Below are 21531 nucleotides of genomic sequence, written 5' to 3'. Positions count from 1 at the left end.
ATTGAACCTACGGGGAGCTCATTGGGGGGTCATGGTCACGATCATTAGTTAGTTGTTTTTTAGCATGTTTTTCTGTGCAAAATCCCGCATGTTGTAATTTCTGATTCAATCAATGTGTACACTTTATTCATTTCTTTATTAGCCGGGATCATGCAAATCATTGACATATATAATCTGTAAATTATACCAACATATTTCATGACATGACCGTAAAGCAAAATCAATCTTCTTTTTGTGTATTATGTTGGTTTAGGTGGAAAAGATTTTTTTATTTAAAAAAAGAAGACACAAAAAGAGAGCCTCTCGAGGTTTGTGCATCAGCATGGCTGACTATATACACCCGCAGCAGCTTAAAAATAAAATAAAAATGAAAAAAAAGAAAAGAAAAGTAAACTCGTTATGTATAAGCTGCTGCATCAGCAGCAGAGGGAGTACAACTGTACATGCTGAATAGTTGTCTTAATACCTCTTCCATAGCAGGAGAATTCTCTGCATTTGTACTAGTTGTTTTAAAATAGTTATCTCTTCCTGATTTCTTGATATATTCCTTAAACGGTTTGTTTAGCCACTATATATCTTTGCTTAAAATCCCTTATCTTAATTGAATTATGATCATGATGAGATTTCCATCTTTTGCGGCATTTTGTTCAGCCTGTGACTCATCCTTTCACTTATTAATAAGAGCTTTGTTGCGAGTTACCTTTTCACTTCAAACCCCTCCCCAAAAGCCCTTTTTCCAGAGCAGCAGGGGAAAGAGCTTGATAACTTGTTACTCTTTCTCTACTTCACTCACCTTCACTTCTCTCTCTTCTCTCTCTCTCTTTTTTTTATTTTTATTCACGTTTGTGCATTCTCTTTTGATTAAAGAGGACTGAGCCTGTCACCTTTAAAGCAATTAATATTTTGGTGAAAGCTTAGTTAGCAGAATGTGGTCTGGAAAGCATTCAATTTTCCTCTTACTCTCCCTCATTCTTCTCTTTTCTGTGCTCCATGCACCTGCTTTTGCGATAAAAAAGGTTAGCTTTATGTCACTGTTATCTCTCTCACTTAAACAGTTTTGTTGCTTATCATTTTTTGTGCAAGCCCACTCACTCCATTCTATCAAGTTTTCCTATTTTTGCTTTTGTGCAATCGTTTAAAGTTTTAACTGACTAATGGGTCAATTTCTTTCTTTTTCTTTTAAAAAAAAAAGTCTTACATAGTGTACATGGGATCACAAGAGCATGGTGAAGAAGTCACAGATGCTGCTTTTGATCGAGTTGCAGAAACTCATCGTGAGTTCGTTCAATCCTATGTGGGAAGGTACACACTAATAGAGAAAGGGAAACTTGCATTTCACTCCCTATTTATTTTGTTGGTTCATACTCCTTTGAATTAACGTTGTGTGTATTGTAATGCAGTCCTCAGAAAGCGAAAGAAGCAATAATATACTCTTACACAAGGCACATCAATGGCTTTGCTGCCATGCTGGAAGAGGAAGAGGCTGCTGATATTGCAAGTAAGAATACCACACACACACAAAAAAAACATTGTTCTCTTCTCAGCATGAGGAATGAAATTCCAACCTTAACAAAGTTACTGTTGTGTGTGTGATGCTGAACATCCAGACGTTGTGTCAGTTTTCTTAAACAAAGGAAGAAAATTACACACTACTCATTCGTGGGAATTCATGGACCTGGAAATGAATGATGGGGTAATTCCCTCTGATTCACTGTTTAGAAAGGCCAGATATGGTGAAGATACTATTATTGCCAATTTTGACACTGGTAATTTTGCTCCCTTGCTTCTGCTATTGTAAATTTTCGCCCTTTCCCGAGCCCCAACTACCTTAGCTAGCTAGGTCACTCATGTATTATAATCATTACTATTATTAGAAGATTATGTCTGGGGATTAGAATGTGTTGTGGTATCACACATTCACAAAGCAGGCATTCCTTACGTATCAAGGGTTAAAATTTTGAAAGGTCCTGTTTCCTATGATCTGTTCGCTCTTTCTTGTGTGCTGCTGACTGATAAAAGTACCGTAACTTTCTCTGTTGTCTATCATTGTGCCATTGCCACATGCATTCTTTTTTATTTTTTTAGAAAAAATATAGGAAAATGTGCAATCACTATCCACTTGTCAAAAGTATCATCTGTCTTGTTTGCAGCCGTGGAAATCACTTTGGCGTGGACCCTTTTCATGTGTGACAAATCGCGGGCGTCCCATTATGTTTTTTCATTATCCCATTTCAAATAGCACTTTTTTGTGCCATTTTTTTTTTGTTAATATAGCTTTCTAACTAACTACGTTTCAATAATTTCACGCTCTGTTATTTCTCATACATAATGTTGGTGGGATACGACATTAACCCAAATATAGTACCTAAACAAATTTCGTACTGTTCCATCAAAACTACTCAATTCTTCCTTTCCTTGTCTTTTCCCTTCCTACCTTTTCTTTTATCACATCCAATGTTCCATATCCTGTGTGCATAAATTATGTACAAGTAACATTTCTGTTAATTATTGTTTTCATAAAGTTTGACTAAAATTAGTATTGTAGGTGTATGGCCTGAATCCCCGAGCTTTAGTGATGAGGGGATGGGACCCATACCATCAAGGTGGAAAGGAACTTGTCAACATGATCACACCGGCTTCCCTTGCAACAGGTGATCAAGTTCTTTTTTTTCACTTATTTTATCAATTTCCACCACATTTTCCCTATTTATACGGTCTATATCCGAGATTATAAATAAAGATTATGAATAGTTTAGCTGTATTTAGATTTTCTCTGCAAATATACTGCCAATTCAACTTTATGTCTCGTGCAAAAAAGAAAAGAAAATATTAGCACTGTTTTCATTTTGCCATTTCTGTCTTTTTGGTGCTGTCAGGCTCAAACTAAAATTTTGAAACTGTTAATAGATTCCATCTCTCATGCTCTAATTGTATGTTAATATAATATAATTAATTAATGCGACAAAAATGTCAAATACCAAAACAAAAATGTGTGAAAAATACAAAAAAAAAAACTGGCTTTTGTTAATGTCCTTCAAGTAAGAAAAATGCAGAGAGAAGATAGAAATATCAGCTGCAAATGCTGCAGTTGTTTCTTAAGCGCAAAATCTAACCGTACACTGAGCACAGCACGAGACTATGAGGGTCATGGATCTCACACACTATCAACAATAGGAGGAAGCTTTGTTCCTGGGGCAAATGTGTTTGGCTTGGGAAATGGAACTGCCGAAGGTGGATCTCCTAGGGCTCGGGTTGCTACTTACAAGGTGTGCTGGCCACCAATTGATGGCAATGAGTGCTTTGATGCTGATATCATGGCAGCCTTTGACATGGCCATACATGATGGTGTTGATGTTCTTTCCCTCTCTGCTTTTGAACTCCACAATGGACAGCACTTCAAGGTTTTATTTTATTTGTGTTATTCATCATAACAACTGAAATATCATCTGTTAATTTTCTCATCATCCCCAGGAATTACTTTACTCACTTTAGAGGGGAGCTAATTCCATTCTTTCAGAATATCCTTTGTCCAATTTTTTCTTTTCTCAGTTACATTTTCTGTTAGATTTCATCTTAAAACTAATTGACACTAAGTAAAGTTGTCCAATAGATATATAAGCTGCACCCCAAAGATTGAGGCAGACGATGTGGGACTTCCTAACAGAAAACGCGTAAGAACTGCTTTCAAACATCCTATTTAGCACACATGTGTAAAAGATTTCCAATGATTTATCGTATTAAAAGTACAACATGGTGTAATTAACATGCTTGTCCTTGTGCATGTAGTACTCTCTGTATGCGAGGAACAATTGACCCTGAGAAGGCGAGGGGCAAAATATTAGTTTGCCTTAGAGGTGTCACTGCAAGAGTGGAAAAGAGCCTGGTTGCTTTGAAGGCTGGTGCAGCAGGGATGATTCTTTGTAATGACGAGCTTAGTGGTAATGAGCTTATTGCTGATCCTCATCTCCTGCCTGCATCACAAATTAATTATGAAGATGGTCTAGCTGTCTATGCCTACATGAATTCAACCAAGTAACTAACTCTTCAACCATTATTAACTCTCTTCTTTCTTAATGTAGTGTCTTGATAGTTAACCTAATAACATAAATATATTGATCATGTAATAGGAATCCGCTAGGATATATTGATCCTCCCAAGACCAAGTTGCAGATAAAGCCTGCTCCATCCATGGCAGCTTTCTCCTCTAGAGGGCCCAACATAGTCACACCAGAGATCCTCAAGGTTTACCCATTCTTCCATTATGGCAACTCATGAGTCACTTTCAAATAATCCATTGTAACTTGTGGCTTTAGATTAATAATATTCACAACATCTTTTTCCAGCCTGATGTCACTGCTCCCGGTGTGAACATTATTGCTGCCTACTCAGAAGGGGTTAGCCCAACAGATATGGACTTTGATAAGCGCAGGGTTCCTTTTATCACCATGTCTTGTCCTCATGTGGCTGGAGTTGTTGGCCTTCTCAAGACTCTCCACCCTGACTGGAGTCCAACAGTTATTAAATCTGCATTACTGACAACTGGTAATTAAGAGCATTATTACAATATTATTTATGTGTTTCCTAGTTTTTTTTTTCCTTTTCTCTTTAGGACAAGAGATTTCTATTGTGTTGTTTTTCAATCAAAATACAAAGTGTTGTAATACTAAAAGTACTACTTATCTAAGTTTTGTCCTTTATTTTGTTGTGGCATATCTGACATCAATTTAATGTTTCAGCTAGAACAAGGGACAACACTGGTAAGCCAATGCTTGATGGGGGGAACAATGCTAACGCAACGCCATTTGCCTATGGATCTGGCCACATCAGACCAAACCGTGCCATGGATCCCGGGTTGGTGTATGACTTAACCAACAATGATTACCTAAACTTTCTTTGTGTCTCTGGCTATAACCATAGTCAGATAGAGATGTTCTCTGGTGCTCATTATCGTTGTCCCGATATAATAAACATCCTGGATTTTAACTACCCTACAATAACAATACCAAAACTCTACGGCTCAGTTAGTTTGACACGGAGGGTGAAAAATGTTGGGTCACCAGGCACTTATACTGCAAGACTCAAAGTACCAGTAGGTCTTTCCATATCTGTGGAACCTAATGTGTTAAAATTTGACAACATTGGTGAAGAGAAGAGCTTTAAGCTGACAGTGGAAGTTACAAGACCAGGTGTGGCTACTACATTTGGAGGTATAACATGGTCAGATGGCAAACATCAAGTGAGGAGTCAAATTGTAGTTGGGGGAGTTAGAGGGTAGATCATCATCAACTGATACACATTATTAGGATGACATCTTTTTTTCTTTTTCTGGTTTATATTATTGGGAGATCGGGAAAAGGGAAATGCATAACTTGGAATTGTTGGTTTCGTCATTTTCTGTTGATTAGTTACTCTAACTTGGAAGAACTGCAATTTGTGAATTTGAGAACAAAATAAAAAAAAAAATTGTAACAAACAAATGTTCATTCATTGTTTAGTGTCACTCGAACTTCTCATGCATGTCATACATAGACTTGTGTTATTGAGCTGTAAATGGCTTCATTGTATTTTATCATCTGTTCAGAAAGAGTAAGTACCAATTTTGGTTTGCATAGAAATTAATCTAGATAGTTTGAAGGGAACAAGGAGAACTAGATCGAATATATAGTTGTCTTTGATACGACTAATGATTTGTATAAAATAGTTCCATTTCCTTTCTATCCTTGGAAAAGTAGGATTGACATAAAACAAACACACTCTTGCCAGAGACCATAGTAAGTGGGCATTTCCAAATGCTGCCTCATTTGATAGTTGAGTGGTCCCATTGAGGTTTCTCTTCTGTGATAGATTATGGACCATAGACTCATTGTAAGGCAAAAAGAAAAAAATCCCAAAATGGCTACCACAAGTCGAGTATAAACAGCATGTATCTCAAGCCAGCGCTTGCTGAATAACGACCTCAGTAGTTAGTTACGGGAAAAAATTAAGAGAAACAACTCCAAAAAGAAAACAAAAAGTGGGGTGGGGTGGCTACAAAACATCATCTTCCGTGATTAGGAACGGAGAGTTAAATAAATAAATAAACCCCCTTCATTGTGGTGGCCAAAATTAGAGACGCAAAAGAAGGAGCCAACAACACCTATCTCAAATTACTTTTCTTGGTATTTGAATTTTTAGGCCACGGGGGAAGGGTGGATGGCATGAAATAAAATGTGTGACAGTGCATGTGTTTGTGCCATGAGTTGAGAGAGAGAGAGAGACGGTTTCTGCTTAATATGGCGTGACGTGTGTGAAACCATTACCATTTTCTAATCATTCTACATTAGCATACGTTACCACCCACCGATCGATACATAGAAAATAGATATACCTATGTACCTACCTAGGTTCCTCGCTCTCTCCCTTGGCCTCCTCAAGACTCGTCTAAAGGTACCCAAACTCCATTACTCTTAGGATCATCATGTTTTTACATAATCGTTCTGAAACACTTGAATCAAACATTTCTATTATAAATCGCATTCTTGCAATTAATGTTGATTGAATCTAAAAAGATGGCAAAATGCATGCATGTTTCAATTAAATTAATGATCGATCTTGCAATGCTATATATAATATAATATAACTGGATAGTGTATACCAATTAATTAAGTTGTTTGTAAATGTTGCAGTGACACAGAACGCTATCTGGGTATATTATTTACAAATGGAGAAGCAGAAGATGAAGAGAGCAAGAGAAGGAGATGATGAAACTCAGAACGCAAAGAAAAGAGATGCGTGTGGCATGAAGGACGTGAAAAAGGAGGAGGGTTGTTCTTCGGAGGCACTTGGGGTATTTGATTTCCCTTGGCTGAAAGATGGTGTCACGTCTAAATCAGAGGACTACTTGTTGGATTTTGAAGACAATTTCTCGTCATTGCTAGAACAAGAAGACTCTTCCTTTCAAGCTGCAACTGCAAGTATTCATTTCTCGTCAGAAGCAAAGTTGGAGAATCTTGCATGGCAGCCATTTGAAAGTGATGTGTTAGAGCTTGAAGCTGATGATGTGGATTGCATTTGGACCTCTCTGCTCAAACAGCCTCTCTGACCACACCAGCAGCAACTATATATATTCAGTATAATTGTTTGATGTTAATAGTTCATCTTAGATGGAGTTCACAACAAGGTAAATTGGAGTTAGGTGTAAAATACTAAAATATTCAATATTAGTCCCAGATTATCTTCTTTCTGTTCCATTATAATTTAAACCCTTTTCCTTTCTGCATGGCTCTTAATGCCATGATCACCCATTTTGTCCAAATTAAATTACATGGACATATATGATCAACTAAATCTAGAGCTGATCTCGTAGCCAAATACATACATATATAAACCCTGTTAATATTCTGTAAAAGAAGAGAACGGTTATATAAAATCCATATTTTACTTCACAACCGCTGTCTAGTGTGAAAAGGCATTGACTTTACAATTACAGCTCATCCACTCCTGACTCCACCACTTGCTTGAAAGAAGTATGGTTTATGGTGCAATCAATCTCTACGAGCCCAATTGCAAAACAGCAGTTAGTGATGCATACTGTCAAATTGGTTTTCATCCAAAGTATGCTGCTACCGCTCCATCAAATTCTTTACACTCTTTCTTCTTGTTATTTTATTGCAAATGAGTTTGTCTATAAATAATTGGCTTAGGCACTGAGATCATGCAAAGAGTAAAGTAGGATTTATTGGGATAAATTTCTCTATAAAGAGGAAAACCTAAAAAAAAAATTGAATTTTTCGTATAGGTTAAAATTAATTTATGTACATCAATTAGTGTAAAATAGAGTAAAGTAGTGAATTTATGTCGTTGCAAGAAGGTGATGAGTACTTCCATTTGTAAAAATTGTCTATATTTTAGTAAAACACATGGCTTAATGGTAATCATATGTCGTGTTAATGGTAACCAAATGCGACAAGACAAATAAGAATGCAAATGCAACATGATTTGTATGATTATATTTGAATGATTTAAGAATAATTTTTTAAGAGTTGTACTATTTTTTAATTAATTAATATCATTTTATTGATTTATTGATTTTACACGTAAGCATAATTTTAGTAATCACATTCAAATTCAAAATTGATTAAAAATATTCAAACAACATATATGCAAAATCATTTTTTTATATCTATTATTTAAAGAAAAATCACATTGCTTTGAACTCTGTTATAGCCATAATTGATTTTACAAAATCACATTAATGTTTTCTAATCACATAATGACCTTTTGACTACCTTTGAAATGGAGTAGTAAGAACAATATATCTGCATTACTCGCCAAATTATAGGTCAATAGGGCATATATATTACTACCTTGAATACACAATATTTGAACTTCCAAATTCTTTGAATACAAATTGATGTTATGGTCGCATATATTTTTTTTATGGATAAATATTAATTTGATAGTTTTTTTAGGAGTACCAATTAGAAAATTTAGATATGTGATCTCTCATTTTTCTCTTCTCCCTTCATCCTTCTGCAAATCACTGGATCAGTTTTTGTTGTTGACACATATCACATCCTTGAATCTATTAATTAGGACATTGTGAATCTCTCATTCTCATCAACTAGCACTTGGAGATCAATCCTTAAATTTTTTTCCTTGATGTATCACCAAAGTGGTGGATTTGATATGCTCTGTCTTTATTCTAGTTTCTAATAATATTCTAATCCCAATGTACACAGAGCTATAAGTGAGTATAAGTTGTGAAGTTCGGAAGACGCCAATGAGGCGTGTGTGTGGATTGCCTTATTTGGGCAAGGGCAGCCTCACGTGAACTAAACACGTTCATCCGTGCGATCATTAATAGAAAATCAAAGGAATAAGAATATAATTAATAAAATCTATTTCGGGTTTTAAGCATGCATGCATTATTCACCATTCAGTGTGGGTTTTTCAATTTAAGGCTTATCCAGGAATGAAAAAAGTTGACGTTAGCAAATAAATGACACTACAAAAACACACACACACACAGAGACTGCAGCCAAACAAATCCATTCATTCATTATCTTAGTTAAGTGTATTAATTTTTGGTGCTATAATGATCTTCATCTCTCTCTCCTCTGTCTTCATCAATCCTCGTTGCTTTATTTGAGGCCACATTATACGCATCTCTCCCTCTCTCTCCTTACCACCCAAAATGCGTCTTCCTCGCCAGCTCAATTTACGTGATTCAGATTCGCTTCTTCCTCTCCCTTTTCTACAATTCTCAGATTTGTAAGTGGGTCGGTTTTTCTGCTTAAAAAGTCTCTTTCGGTCTGAAATTTCTTTGTTTTTTGGCGTGTCAGTGCCCTATGAGATAGAATCTGCGCGAGAAAGCGACAGCAATCATTGCAGTAGAGATGGTGGTTACCAGAAATATTGTGTTGTTGCTGCTTTCTATTACTTTTGTTGCTCCAATTGTGCTCTTCACTGATCGTCTTGGCACCTTCAAATACCCCTTTGGTGTGTTTCTCTTCATTTGCTAACTGATTGGAAAATGCTTTGTTTAATAAATAAATGTTCCTAATCTTGTATTCTTTTGCAATGACCTAAATTCTTTTACTTTGGATTGTCTTTTGTATGCACGTTGCAGCTGAGCAGGAGTTTATTGAAGCTGTAACTGCTTTTGTGAGTGCAGCTGACTCTGGCCATTTGAATCTCCTGCCCCAGGTAAAGTTTCCATCTTTCCTTTTCCTTTTACCTCATTACACGTGCACATGCCTCTGAAGATTTTTGTTTTCCTTTTATACGGGTGAACTAAATCCTTGATAATTTCTCATTTTGGAAACAGGAATCTTTACCAATCGGGCTTGTTTATACGGAGGACACTTCAAACACAGAGAATTTGCTTCATGGTATTTTGTTTAGCAATATTTTGTTTCCTCCCCTTCTCTGCTGGGGTTCTGTTTCTTGTATTCTAATTGTCTGGTTGGCCTAGGCTTGCACTTTGCCAAACCGGGGGAGCATGTATCTGCCAGGGTATTGTCAGCTACAAACGACGAAGGTCAAACCAAAGGGGAGAACCCCATCAAACTGGTGACAGATGGAATTAATCAAGGAAATCAAAACAGCTACATGGTGAAAGCTGATACAACTGGTGATAGTGTTAATGGGGAAGATGCTATTGATGTTGATGACAATGATGGGAAACTCGCTAAATCTTCTGATCTAGTATCTGAAACAACGGTAAGTGATAAATTTGCCTCTTGTTTTTTCCACTTGTTGCTTTGTTCATTTTGGGTACAAAAATTTCTTTAGGTTTCTGATCATGCTAAACATATTATATACATGTATGTCTAGTAGTGGGTTATTCATCATCTATCAAGTATAAACGCCTGACTGCTTCTGGTTCTTGAACCTTCAATTAATAATCCTATGAGGAATTTAATATCTGACTGTTTAGATTGAGCTTTGCCATACTTCATTCATGATTGCAAATCAAAATTGGTTCATGTTTTAATGTCCTTTCCGTTTAGTTGATGACTTAATAGTAATTGCATAGCATGGTAATCTAAACATTCAGGTTTCTGTGTCCTTGATGAACACTTCTTGGACCAGACTTGTATGCATTTCTGATTGAGGCACAAAAATATTTTATATAAGGTGCAATCGTGGAAGTTTAATTATATAAATAAACATAGACATGTTGATTAGGTTCAATCTTTTTCCTTCTAAATAATTAAGTATGTTTCTTTTAGTGTTTCAAAAAAGAGTTTAGTCTGAGACAATCTAAATGAGTAGAAGTAATCTCAAACCGCTAAATTATATTTTTATATTTGAACTCTTAAGCCATGGTCATTGTTTCCTGGCCCATACTTGTATAACTACAATTATTTCCTTCCCTGGTCTCTTGAACAAGGAAAATGAACAAATAAGTGTTGACATCAATGTGCATTCCTTCATTTACGAAACATACTTATTCAGAAATTTATCAAATTATATTAATGTAATAATAAAGGCAAATCAACCTCAATGTAGATTGTAATTTTCTTCTTTGCATTTGGTGCACATCTTCTTCCAGGACACTAAGCAGGAGCAAGAACATATTAAATCTTCTAGCCAAGTAACCCATAAAGAACCTATATTATCAGAAGCCGATAAGCATAATGACCAAACACCACCTGATGCTCGGGTGCAGCAACTAAAAGATCAGCTCATCCAGGCTAGGGTATATCTTTCCCTTCAGGCAGTAAGGAGCAATCCCCATCTCACTCGAGAGCTTCGATTACGGGTAAAGGAAGTCTCACGAACACTGGGAGATGCAAGCAAAGATTCTGATTTGCCCAGGAAGTGAGTGTAGCTTTAAGAATCTTGTTATACATGTCATCAGGTTTTCCTGTTTTTTATAATTATTGAGTTAGTTATTTCATCTTTAGGTTTATTTTACACCTATAACCATGTTGAGTAGCTCAATTCTTCTATGAGCTACATTTTATTCAGTCTTTAGTCTTACATTATACTTAAATTATACCATGCAGTGCAAATGAGAGAATGAAGGCAATGGAACAAACATTGATGAAAGGAAGGCAAATTCAAAATGATTGTGCTGCTGCTGTGAAGAAGCTTAGGGCTATGCTCCACTCAACAGAGGAGCAGCTTCATGTGCACAAGAAGCAGACCCTGTTCTTAACTCAGTTGACAGCAAAAACATTGCCTAAAGGTCTCCACTGTCTTCCGTTGCGCCTTACAACTGAGTATTATAGCTTGAATACTTCTCAGCAACAATTCCGCAACCAACAGAAGTTAGAAGACCCCAGACTATACCACTATGCAATATTCTCAGATAACATATTGGCAACAGCTGTTGTTGTGAATTCTACTGTTGCCCATGCTAAGGTAAATGGTTTTCACAGAAATTTCTTGAGCTATTTTTATCACCCAGGATCATGAAACACAAGAAAATTTGGCATGTCTTTGCAGTTACATTGCTACTGTATCTATTTTAAATTGAGCTAATTTGTTTCCATTTCATTTGGCCCTAGATTTAGTGTAGAGTTAAAAATGTTAAAAAAGAAAAAGAAAAGAAATGAGCTATTTGATATTAACAGTGGCACTTTCATTTCTGATTATATATCATTAATAATGTTATTTTATTAATAAATTTGCAGGACACCTCAAAACATGTTTTCCACATTGTTACTGATAGGCTCAATTATGCGGCAATGAGGATGTGGTTTTTGGTGAATCCACCACAAAAGGCAACCATTCAAGTTCAGAACATTGAAGACTTTACATGGTTGAATTCAAGTTACAGTCCAGTTCTTAAGCAGTTGGGTTCTCCTTCTATGATAGATTTTTACTTTAAGACTCATCGGGCAAGTTCTGATTCAAACTTAAAGTTTCGGAATCCAAAGTATTTATCCATATTGAACCACCTCCGTTTCTACCTTCCTGAGATCTTTCCAAAGCTCAACAAAGTGCTGTTTTTGGATGATGATATAGTTGTGCAGAAGGATCTGACTGGTCTTTGGTCAATTGATTTGAAGGGCAATGTTAATGGTGCCGTAGAAACTTGTGGAGAACGTTTCCATCGTTTTGATCGCTATCTCAACTTCTCAAATCCTCTTATCGCAAAGAATTTTGACCCTCGTGCATGTGGATGGGCATACGGCATGAATGTTTTTGATTTGGTCCAGTGGAAGAGGCAAAACATCACCGATGTGTACCACAACTGGCAAAAGATGGTAAGCAATGCACTATTTTTTTAAAAAAATATCACAATGTGTACATATACTATATAATGTTAGAATATATGGATTATATCTTATCATATTTTAGATTGTCCTCTAGATTTTGCTTCCTTATTTCCTCATTATCTCCTAGGTTTGGTTATCCTATATTTCCTTATCGTGATTTATTTTCTTAATTAGTTAGGATCATAATTTAGTACAAGTAAAGGTTAGAGCAGTAGGTTTTACACGCATCAATACATTGTAATACATCCAAGTTAATATCAACAAATGTTTCAGTCTCATTTACCTCTTCAGTCAAGTTCTTTTTTATTTGAATTGTGAACTGATTTTTCCTTTATAATTAAACTGGCACACAGAATCATGATAGACAACTATGGAAGTTAGGAACACTGCCGCCTGGTCTTATAACATTCTGGAAACGCACTTTCCAACTGCACCGATCTTGGCATGTGTTGGGTCTTGGCTATAACCCCAATATCAACCAAAAAGAAATTGAACGGGCTGCTGTTATACACTACAATGGAAACATGAAACCGTGGCTGGAGATAAGTATTCCCAAGTTCCGAGGTTATTGGACAAAGTATGTTGACTACAATCTTGTGTATTTACGAGAATGCAACATCAATCCATAGAAGGATCTGGTGGCATGTGTAGGGCATGAAATTTATTTAAAGCTTTTATGATTATTTTTTATACATTTTCCTCCCTGTATGGAAAAAGATCCCAAGCCAAAATCAAGAGTATGAAATGTGTCTGTTCGTTTCCTTTGGCTGTATGGTTAAGAAATGTTAATGAAACGAAAAAAATTGTGGTGATGCTAAGCCTAAGGGTGGGTCCCATGTTGAGATGTGAATAGAAGGAAATATGGGATTGGGTTCACATCACCATTTTTGTACCACTTGAAAGATTTGTCGTCAAACTTGGGTGGGGCTCATCAAAGCACTACTCCTTCCCACGTAACTTCACTTCACATTTCTCTCCTGCAACATTTTTCTTTTTTTGAAAAATACAAGCTTTATGGTGTCGGTGGATGACATTTTTATAATTTTCTTTTTAAGTTTTTATGCCTAAGCTAATTCTCTTATTTACAATGTACCCCAACCAAGAAGGATTAGTATGCCTCATATTTCTTTTGCAATGCAAGTGAACAAGTAAAGTTTTTCCTTGTAAGCGTTTGTATATTTTTAGTGATTTATTTTTGCGTGAAGTTCTAAACACAGAGATTGCTCTGTGGTGATATATATATGAGATATTTGGTATTTCCCTTTCAATGGCTGCTTTCAGAATGCTATGCTATGTTTTGAAGGCCCATTGAACTCGGTCTAAAAACCCATAGCCACGGATTCGCTCGAATCTCTCTCCTTTGTGCTATCCAGTGTCTACTATTTGCGGTTGAAACTTGAAAGTATGAATAATAATTTATACTTAATAATAAAATAAATACTCTCATTTATTGTCCATATTTTATTGGATAATTTTATCATTAAATCATTTTTTAAATTTTTACTTTTTTACCTATATTAACTTTCCACTACTTTTATATTGTTATTTTTTATTCTGTAATTTTTTTATTAACTGTATTTCATTTCTGTTTTTTTTATTATTTAAAAAAATTTAGAGAGACACAAAATAATAATAATAATAGAGGACAAATCTCATTGCATTGATAAAATGTATGATTTAAGCTGAAATGAGATTAACATATTCAACACTTCAACAATATAATATATTTAAAACTAATATATTCAAAACGATTAAAATATCATTTTTAAAAAGTTCTTTTATAAGATTATTAATTATAAACACATAAAGTTTAAGTGCATGCAAACATAGTATTGACAATAGCAAAAATGAATAATTAAATTTAAATATTATATTTTTTATACAGGCATTACATTATTATTATTTGGAGAAAAAAAAAACAAGTCAGAGTAGTTTTTAATAGGATTAATATATATTTTTGGTGGAGCAATGTGACCTAGTCCCAAACAAGAAAATCAAATTAAAATCCACGAGGAAAGTACATCAGCCATTACCTAGGGATACACAGATAAAAGGACTAAAGGCAACAAACATCTGCTCAACCTTAAATTTATAAATTTTATGAATTGTGGTCCATATGATTAATTACCTTGCGAAGACATATGCATATGACTGTTGTATTTATTTTTTCTTGTGGTCCATATTGGAAATGAAAAGATTCAGAAGCGACACAATGATCAAGATATTAAATAATTACAAAATGGCAGAGAGAGAATAGGAGCTTGCCGGGGCTCAATTCATCCTTTTTTCAGATATAAGAAAGAAACAGCCTCACAAAAACACCCGTGTAGCTTCTTTCTATTGTTTTCTTTTATCCTTTTTATATGATCAGATTAATTTACCTTTTTTCGTTTCTTTTATCAGATTCAAATTGATAGTACTCTCGTTAAATTCCCAACTAATAGGGAAAACAAATTCTTTACTTAAAAACGCATATACTACTAAGTCCTTTATCTATTTTTTTCTATGGGTACATTTAATTTGTTGATAAGTAAAATAATTAAATAGCATAAAAATGCTCGTTTCGTGTTATTTAATTAAAAATAAACATGAAACAAGGCAAAATATAAGATGAAATGAAAATTTTAAATATATTATTCAATACTTCAAGAGACAATTTTTTGGTTCACTTGCAATATCATTCAAAAAAACCTAAAAAAAAAAATAAAAGAAAACTACTATTCATTTTTTTTTCTTTTTCTTATATCTCTCTTTTCTAAACAGTAATCCTCTTCTCTTAGAGTGAATATCCTCTCAAGTATTTTTTTTTTTTTTTGGAAAGAGATAAACACAAAGATATTGAATGGTAAAAAAAATTGTTTTAAGCAACATTTTAAAACCCTTCTTGATAACGTAAACAAATATTTTGTTTAGTTTGAAGATTAAAAGTATTTAAAGAAGCATAAACAAGGAAAATGCTTCTCATACAATTCTTTTTGCTTCTCATACAATTTTATGCCATTATCTATTCATCTTTAGAGCAATTACAATTGAAATATAAATATTACTATTTTTCATTTATCTTTTATGGGGACCAATTTTTGTGTGGAATATATGGATAATAAAGTATTTTAAAAAAAAATTAATGTATCTGTGCATTCAAGATTTGAAATTAGATTTAGTTAAATTAAAGCAAGTCTATACTCATTGATTCACATGCTGGGTTGCAAAAGATAAGGTGTATATATTTATAAATAAATAATAAAATGTAGATAAATATGAGATATAAAATACGTGATAAAGGAGTGTATTTAGTTGTATACTATGTTTTACAAATGAAGCGTTAAAAACAAGGGAGAATGGGGAAAGGAAAGTAGTATTGGATTGGATGGTGTTAATGGTAAATGTGGGGACAGTGATAGGAAGAAGAAGTTGGTTTGGGCGTGGAAGGGCCTGGACCGGATTGTAAGTAGTTGTGTCCGTACTCTCTACTGTGTAAGTAAGTAAGCATGTGTGTATGCATTACATTAAACTTATTTTTATTTTAAAAAGTACTTATTTTAATAAAATAAATATATATATTTTTAGTTTATTTGTCTAAATTATTTTTGTTTTAAATTTTTATTTATTTTGAAAATCAAATATGCTTATTAAATAAGCACTTATTTTAAATTTAAACAAATTCCCTATGTATTACTATATTATAGTGACTGAGATTTATGAAGTTGGAAGAGGTCCTTGTCTGTCTCTGCTCTAGTCATTTTTTCCTCTTCGGTAATGGTAATGGGTGAGAGTGAGGGAAGAAGAAGGAGAGGAGCATGCAAACTCTTCATCTAGTTTTATCCAACATAGTCAATGTCATTTGGTATGATTAAAAGTCAAAACTTCCAACAAAATCCTTTCTAGTCTTTCTCACTTCCTTTTTACAAACATGCAATCCATATAATTTTGATCCTTTTATTTTATAAACTTGACCTTGAACAAATTTTAAAAATCTAATATTTGTTCAGTAATTAAAAACCAAATTTTAAAAAAATTTAAAAATCTTGAACAGCCAAACTTTTATTCAAACACCAAAAACCTTTAAAAAAAAAAGTTGAAGCACATTGACAAGTCAAATTTTTATTCATCAACTAAAAAATGAATTTTGAAAAAAATTAGGAACTAAACTTTAAAACTTTTAAAATCCATTTAAGGTGGTTGCGAGTTTTAATTTTTTATTTTCAAATGCAATTTTCAAAATAAAACATATTTAACAAAAATAAAGCTGAAATGGTTCAAACTGAACCTGTTGAGTTGAAAATATATTAACTTTACTTTGAGGTAGAAACTGAATAGTATTTTAATGTTTTTTTGGTATGATACAAAACATGATCTGAACCTATTTTCTATAGTTCTACTTGCAGTATATCTGAAAAACATGATCATAAACATTTGTACATATGCATCTCCATGTAGGAGTCTGACACAATTTATCTCCTACCCTGTGGACCTCATTATAGATTTTACTTTCCAAAGATACAGCACAATGAAAAAGCAATTTTCTATGAGATTATTGTAAAGAGCTTCAGTTGCCTGTGGGTGTTCTTCCAAGGATAACAGCAATTAATCATGGTTGTAATCAAACTCTACGAAGTCAGTATATAATGGAGTGCCATCCTTTGCTTGGTGAAGTAGGGAAAAACATTCTTCACAGAAATAACAAGGGTTTTCTGGTGTCCATTTGTCATCCACCGTGGCCTTTGCAGCTCTGAATATTTTGCAAACACTGCATTTCTGAAAACGCAACTTCAACTGAAACGTGATTATTGGATAAACAGCTCGATTATGCACGTCATCGGGATGAATTAACCTCATATCTCGTATCACTAAGGTATGGGTGCAGTCACCCTGCAGGTATACTAAAGACTCTGTAAAGGAATCTGATAACCGAATAAATCAAAAATCAAAGATAAAAAGATTTTTAAAAAATATCGGATCCAATTTGAATATGGACAAATTTATATATATACATATATTATAACTTATAAAAAATACATTTACTTAAAGAATTTTTTTTTCTACTTGAGTTTTTTTTTACTACCTATTTGAATTAAAATGGATAAATATATTATTATTAGTTATATAGTGGCCTATGAATGATATATTTGATATTTAAAATTATTTATTATTATTATATATATTTTATTTCTTATTTAATTTTTTATAAAAAAATAAAAGTAAGAAAAAAAATATAATTCAAAACGTTTTAAATGGGATAGGATCAAATTAAATTTTTTGAAATAAACGGATTAGATTATAAATCAACAAAACCAAAATTATTATATCGAATAGTTTTTCTTTTCCCTTTTTTCTTGTTCATCTTTCTTGCATATTTTTCAAGTCTGATATAAATAGTATGAATGATAAATCTATCCTTTCAAATATTTAACTCAACGGTATACTAAAGACTCTGTACCTGAAACTTATGATTAAGCTAGAACAACATACATTTTTCAAATTCAAGAGTTTAAGTAAACTCGTGAAAGATTGATAGACTCGACTCGTGAACTCGTAAGAATTCACTTCATATAAAAATAATAACAAAATATCTATAAATAACATACCAATTAAACATTTCAATAATATAATAAAGCAAAATATTAAATCATAAATTTCATAATACTTAAATAGTTAAGTCTGGATCACTATCAGATAATAACTTGCATATATTATAGTAGTGATAGAGCATTCCTAGAGGGAATTTAATGTTATTAGAGAATAAGGATTTAATCTTATTAGATGTGAGAATTGTTTAATTTGGGAATACCAGGTATGTTGAACATTATATAGATAGAAAATAATTCAAAATGACCTACATTCTTATCTAATTTTTTTTAATACATGATGATAAACTCAAGAGTATACTAAATTTACTTAAAATTTAGCAAGTATACTAAAAAGATAATTTATATGAGAGAGGGAAAGTGATCTCATAAATTTATAAGAATTAACGAGTTAACTCGAGAGTTTAATAATTATAAATACTTTACCTACTTTACTTCAGTTGATCCAAATGCTTAGTGATAATTTTTTCCAGTGTTTTAATTAAACATTAGTATCATTAAAGTTTTTTTGCAAAAAAAAAAATCAAACCAAACTGGATCAAATTGACCCACATGTCACCGGTCCAACCATCAATCCGACCATATCACTCCGAGTCAAAGCGTGCGAATTATATAGTCGATCCAATATTTTAAGCCGTTGGTTCACCGGATCATTGTAAGTCCAATATTTAAAATTATGGGTTTAACAACATTGTTGCAAGAAGATAATTAAATATATTTGAATATAATAATTGCAAACATACCAATATAATTAAAATTAGTTTGAGATAAGAAAAATGCTTTGAAAATAACTTTTCTTGTAAAGTTCCCATTGTTGTTTTGTGATTGTCGTCGACAACTAAAATCTTTCATGCTGTTATATTTTTTTTTATCAGTGTAGGGGAATAAAAAACAGTAAGACCAAAACTATAATCTAACAAAAAAGATGTCTAGGACATCAGAGAAATAAAAAACAGCAAGACCAAAACTAATAAACTATAATCTAACAAAGAAGATGCCTAGAGCATCAGCTAAAGAGTATGAAGAGAGTCGTGGAGAATAAGTGTCCCAGACAAAGAGTAGATGAATAATCTTTGTCTTTGGCAAGTCAATCTGCATATATATTACTTGTTAATAAATATGACAAGTTTAACATTTTTGTCTATAATGTTTTTTTAATCAAATTACTAATGAAATATTTTAAATAAAAATGACATTAAATATAAAAGAATGATAATAAACACGCAATAAAATACTATAAAATATAGTGTTAAGTGAATAGTACAATTAAAGTGAAGATAAATAATAAAAAATAACATTTTCACTTCAAATAAAGTAAAAAGGTTAAGAATATAATTTATTAAAAATATTAATAAAAATATTTTATGATTTTAAATTAATGGTAAATATATTTTTATTTAAAAATATTTATTCACTTTACAAGATTAATTTCATAAAAAATATTGAACAAAACATATTATTCGAATCATACATAATGCCACTTCCAACAACAGCAAATGCAGCACTGGAAGAAGCCTCCAAAAGGTGAAATTAAACGCAAGATGCTAACATATTTTAACAGCAGCAGTGCTTTGGAATAGGAATCTTACTTACGTGATGACCATGGCCAATTTATTCGAGCAATGGGTCTGCTGCAGGAGGGAGCTCAATATTAACAACATATTGTTTGAGTCAGATTGCAAAATGGTTGTGGATTTTTTTCAGCAAAATTCTCAAGGCATATCAGATTTAACAACTTTCTCATATTCGTCACAGTTTCAAAATTTATTTTATTGTGAAACTAGTTTCAACCACTTCTAAAATAAATATAAAAATTGGTTTTTATATCAAAACTAGTTTTAAATTACATTTAATTACTATTTTAGTCTCAAAATTTGAAATGTGTTTCTTTATCCCTAAAATTTAAAACTACTTTTTTTAATTAAAATTTTGACAAATTATTATTTTTAGTCTCTATCGTAATAAATTGATATTTCATGGCAATTTTTTTAGTTGTGATAAATTATTTTTTTAGTCACTTAATTTGTATTTTAAATTTGTCCTAAAAAATCATCACAAAATATTAAAAATCATCATAAAGTGTTAATTTATTTTTCCAGGAACTAAAAAAAGCAAATTATCAAAATTCAGGACTAGAAATAGCATTTTTAAATTAAAAAAAAAAAACATATCCTCCAAATTCTACTAAAACACTAATTAAGCCTAAAAACAATTACCATACTATTTTTTCTACTGAATATTTGGATTATTGATTTTATTTGTAAGTACATATTTTTAACAACTTTACTTTTAAAAGAATATTGATTATACTATAGTTAAAATGTTTTACATATATATAGCAAGTGTTTATCTCTATGTGAAATATATATGAGTCGTGTCAACAAATTTTGAAACCTTATATAAGCGAAACTTTTATAGAGATTTAATATAATATAAATTATCAATTCTTATGTCAATCTTTAGGTTTTTAAACTACAAAGTTATTTATCATTTTATAATCAAACAATTCTAACATTTCATTCTTAATAAATAAGATGACTAATATATTTAATTTATTTTAAAAAAATACATTCAATTTCTCCTGTAACTTCGAATAAAAAAATTAATTCAGCAAAAAAAATCGAATAGAAAAAATCTTATAACATTATTAATCTTAAATAGGATTTAAATAATTGTAATTTTAAAAAACTTCACCAATATTGTCAATAATGTTCTATAAAAAAAAACATATACTTAAAAAAGAATATCATGTTTTAATATAGTCTAATAATTTTATTGGGGTGTTATTTTTTTCTCTAAATATTTTTCTTGTTACTTTCAACTTTTTAAAATAAATGAAGACTATCAATATCATAATGTTCACTATTTTTTTTATCAGAAAATAAAAAATAATATAAAAAATTTACAACAACTCACACCATATTCAATTAATTGAGTTAAAATCCCTTAACTTTTCAAGATTAAGATAATATTTTTGCAATGCATCCTTTTAAAATTTATATATTCAAATAAAAACAAAAAATAGTTTCATATGGTAAAAAATATTCAAGCTAAGTAAAAATTTCAATGAGATTGACATAATTTTTATTTGTAAACAATAATGTATGATGACAATGATTACCTTTCTTTTATTTTTTAATACCAGCATCCAAGAAATATGTTCTTGATTTAGATTTACATAGTTTTATGATTTTCTATACATATTTAATTTAATATGTGTGTTTTACACATGG

At 32.2% G+C, this 21531-nt stretch overlaps 3 protein-coding genes across 3 annotated transcripts; all 3 read left to right on the top strand.

The window, feature by feature from the left end:
- Nucleotides 1-1191: 1191 nt before the first annotated feature.
- LOC114393449 (subtilisin-like protease SBT5.4) lies at nucleotides 1192-5610 on the top strand. Its single transcript, XM_028354808.1, has 9 exons — nucleotides 1192-1302; nucleotides 1401-1498; nucleotides 1608-1766; nucleotides 2546-2651; nucleotides 3002-3430; nucleotides 3787-4032; nucleotides 4128-4242; nucleotides 4344-4542; nucleotides 4737-5610. Exons 1-9 carry the CDS (start codon nucleotides 1208-1210, stop codon nucleotides 5273-5275), a joined length of 1986 nt encoding a protein of 661 aa, XP_028210609.1. The 5' UTR covers nucleotides 1192-1207; the 3' UTR covers nucleotides 5276-5610.
- Nucleotides 5611-6700: 1090 nt separating this feature from the next.
- Nucleotides 6701-7081, top strand: LOC114393448. The gene has a single exon (XM_028354807.1). The coding sequence runs from the start codon at nucleotides 6701-6703 to the stop codon at nucleotides 7079-7081; it is 381 nt and encodes a 126-aa protein (XP_028210608.1).
- A 1889-nt stretch (nucleotides 7082-8970) lies between these two features.
- Nucleotides 8971-13879, top strand: LOC114393133 (probable galacturonosyltransferase 4). Its single transcript, XM_028354395.1, has 9 exons — nucleotides 8971-9252; nucleotides 9324-9480; nucleotides 9611-9687; nucleotides 9809-9872; nucleotides 9956-10203; nucleotides 11039-11307; nucleotides 11496-11853; nucleotides 12126-12701; nucleotides 13067-13879. Exons 2-9 carry the CDS (start codon nucleotides 9378-9380, stop codon nucleotides 13340-13342), a joined length of 1971 nt encoding a protein of 656 aa, XP_028210196.1. The 5' UTR covers nucleotides 8971-9252; nucleotides 9324-9377; the 3' UTR covers nucleotides 13343-13879.
- The last annotated feature ends 7652 nt before the right edge of the window (nucleotides 13880-21531 follow it).

This window comes from Glycine soja, chromosome 17 (assembly GCF_004193775.1).
Source record: "Glycine soja cultivar W05 chromosome 17, ASM419377v2, whole genome shotgun sequence".
NCBI lineage: Eukaryota > Viridiplantae > Streptophyta > Magnoliopsida > Fabales > Fabaceae > Glycine > Glycine soja.
Note: the sequence above shows the minus strand (reverse complement) of the source record. Positions and strands in the feature narration are given on the sequence as shown.

Bases quoted from the DNA above. Each gene is read 5' to 3' on its own strand.
- LOC114393449 (XM_028354808.1), top strand. From the start codon at position 1,208: ATGGGATCACAAGAGCATGGTGAAGAAGTCACAGATGCTGCTTTTGAT. The intron at 2,652-3,001 runs GTGATCAAGTTC...TGTGTGAAAAAT, and splicing joins ACCGGCTTCCCTTGCAACAG to ACAAAAAAAAAAACTGGCTT. The intron at 3,431-3,786 runs ACAACTGAAATA...TTGTGCATGTAG, and splicing joins TATTTGTGTTATTCATCATA to TACTCTCTGTATGCGAGGAA.
- LOC114393448 (XM_028354807.1), top strand. From the start codon at position 6,701: ATGGAGAAGCAGAAGATGAAGAGAGCAAGAGAAGGAGATGATGAAACT.
- LOC114393133 (XM_028354395.1), top strand. From the start codon at position 9,378: ATGGTGGTTACCAGAAATATTGTGTTGTTGCTGCTTTCTATTACTTTT. The intron at 11,308-11,495 runs GTGAGTGTAGCT...TATACCATGCAG, and splicing joins GATTCTGATTTGCCCAGGAA to TGCAAATGAGAGAATGAAGG. The intron at 11,854-12,125 runs GTAAATGGTTTT...ATAAATTTGCAG, and splicing joins CTACTGTTGCCCATGCTAAG to GACACCTCAAAACATGTTTT.